Genomic DNA, 1,468 nt, shown 5'->3' with positions numbered 1-1,468 from the left:
GAGAGAGAGAGAGAGAGAGAGAGAGAGAGAGAGAGAGAGAGAGAGAGAAAAAGGGAGCACGAGTAGCGGAGAGAGCGAGAGAGGCGATCCCCGTTTGAGCAAAAGAGGGGGACAGTAAGTGGGGAAAAACCCATTGGGTTGGGGTACGTCTCCCCCCGTCGAGATCCCGGGAAGAAAGACCGATGTAGGGCCCCCTCTTCTTTCCTATACCCGCGTGTTTCTCCCCCCCGTATCCCCCTCAGTGGCTCGTTTCCCCCCGCCCCGACAAATCCACTGGCACTTCTCGTCAGTCGACGACGAAGAGACTCGTACGTATGTACAGAAACGACCAACTGGATTCCGAATAAGTGAATATTGCGGGCATTGTTGAGTAAAAAAAAATCGCTCGCGAGGTTTCCACGGTGGGGGAATGAAAAAAGCGTGAGGGGGGTAAGGGTTATCGATCGTGCGGAAGGGTTGGAACATCGGTAGCACAAGGGGTGATATTGCGACGCCGCAGCGCGGGACGCAAATTCGAACATTCGAGGCGCATTCACTCGTGTGAATAAAAGTGACAAGTGAATATTCCGCGAAAGGATCAGACGTGCGAGGTTGTATCGCTTTTTCAGCGCATCCCGGGGGTCTTTGACACCGCCTGAGGTGCTAACGCCGATAAAACGAGGATATAACAGCTGAGAATTCACGAGAATTGAGTTTTTATGAATATTCCATGCGATAACCCCTCGAGTTTGAGCTGAACTGGAGGCGATTGTCCGTCAAATTGTCACTGGCCACTCGGTTTATCGCTGGGGCGAGTTAATACACCGCGGGGAGGGGGACTCTGAGAGAATATAGAGGGGAGTGCGTGGACAGCTGGCACAGCCGGTTCCATCGTACGTTTCTCGTGTCCGGTGTCGTTACACCGTGACGGATGATATATGCAAAAGGGTGGGAGAGGCTTTTCGTATAATTTTTTTTGATATTTTCATTGAGACATGTATAAGTTACTCAGGGGCTTGAGTCAGTATCTCAAATGGCAGGACATCAAGACCGATTCTATGGTATTTCGTATGCACAATACGTTTACCACCGTTTTACTACTCACGTGCTCGGTTGTTATCACTGCTACTCAGTATGTGGGTAATCCTATATCCTGCATTGTTGAAAACTCTCGTGTGACTCATGTCATCAATACGTACTGCTGGATCACTTCGACTTTCACTATGCCGGATGCTTTTAATCGACAGGTGATTTGGCATTTTTCATTAGGGGTGGCGGGGGTGAAACGGACACTTGACGTTTTTAAAAATGTTCATAAGGGGGTGAAATGTTGATAGAATTCAATTTTTTTTTTTCAATACAAAGGACAACTCTTTCCCTTTGTGACGAGCCTAAACTGAACTCAATTGATAAATTTGTTTCTGAGTTATAAATCATTTTAAAAAAGTCTGAAGTGTCCATTTTACCCCACCCTCCACTATTTTTTTTT

General features: G+C 47.4%; 1 protein-coding gene across 1 annotated transcript in view; it reads left to right on the top strand.

Annotated features, from left to right (window-relative positions):
- The first annotated feature begins 307 nt into the window (after nt 1-307).
- Nucleotides 308-1,468, top strand: part of LOC107035554 (innexin inx1) — a 10,794-nt gene continuing 9,633 nt past the window's right edge. The window contains exon 1 of the mRNA XM_015253025.1: nt 308-1,226. Coding sequence (XP_015108511.1) covers nt 975-1,226 — 252 coding nt within the window. The 5' untranslated portion in view covers nt 308-974. The remainder of the gene's footprint in view (nt 1,227-1,468) is intronic.

Source organism: Diachasma alloeum, unplaced genomic scaffold (assembly GCF_001412515.2).
Source record: "Diachasma alloeum isolate Michigan unplaced genomic scaffold, Dall2.0 Dall_scaffold_00199, whole genome shotgun sequence".
Lineage (NCBI taxonomy): Eukaryota > Metazoa > Arthropoda > Insecta > Hymenoptera > Braconidae > Diachasma > Diachasma alloeum.
Note: the sequence above shows the minus strand (reverse complement) of the source record. Positions and strands in the feature narration are given on the sequence as shown.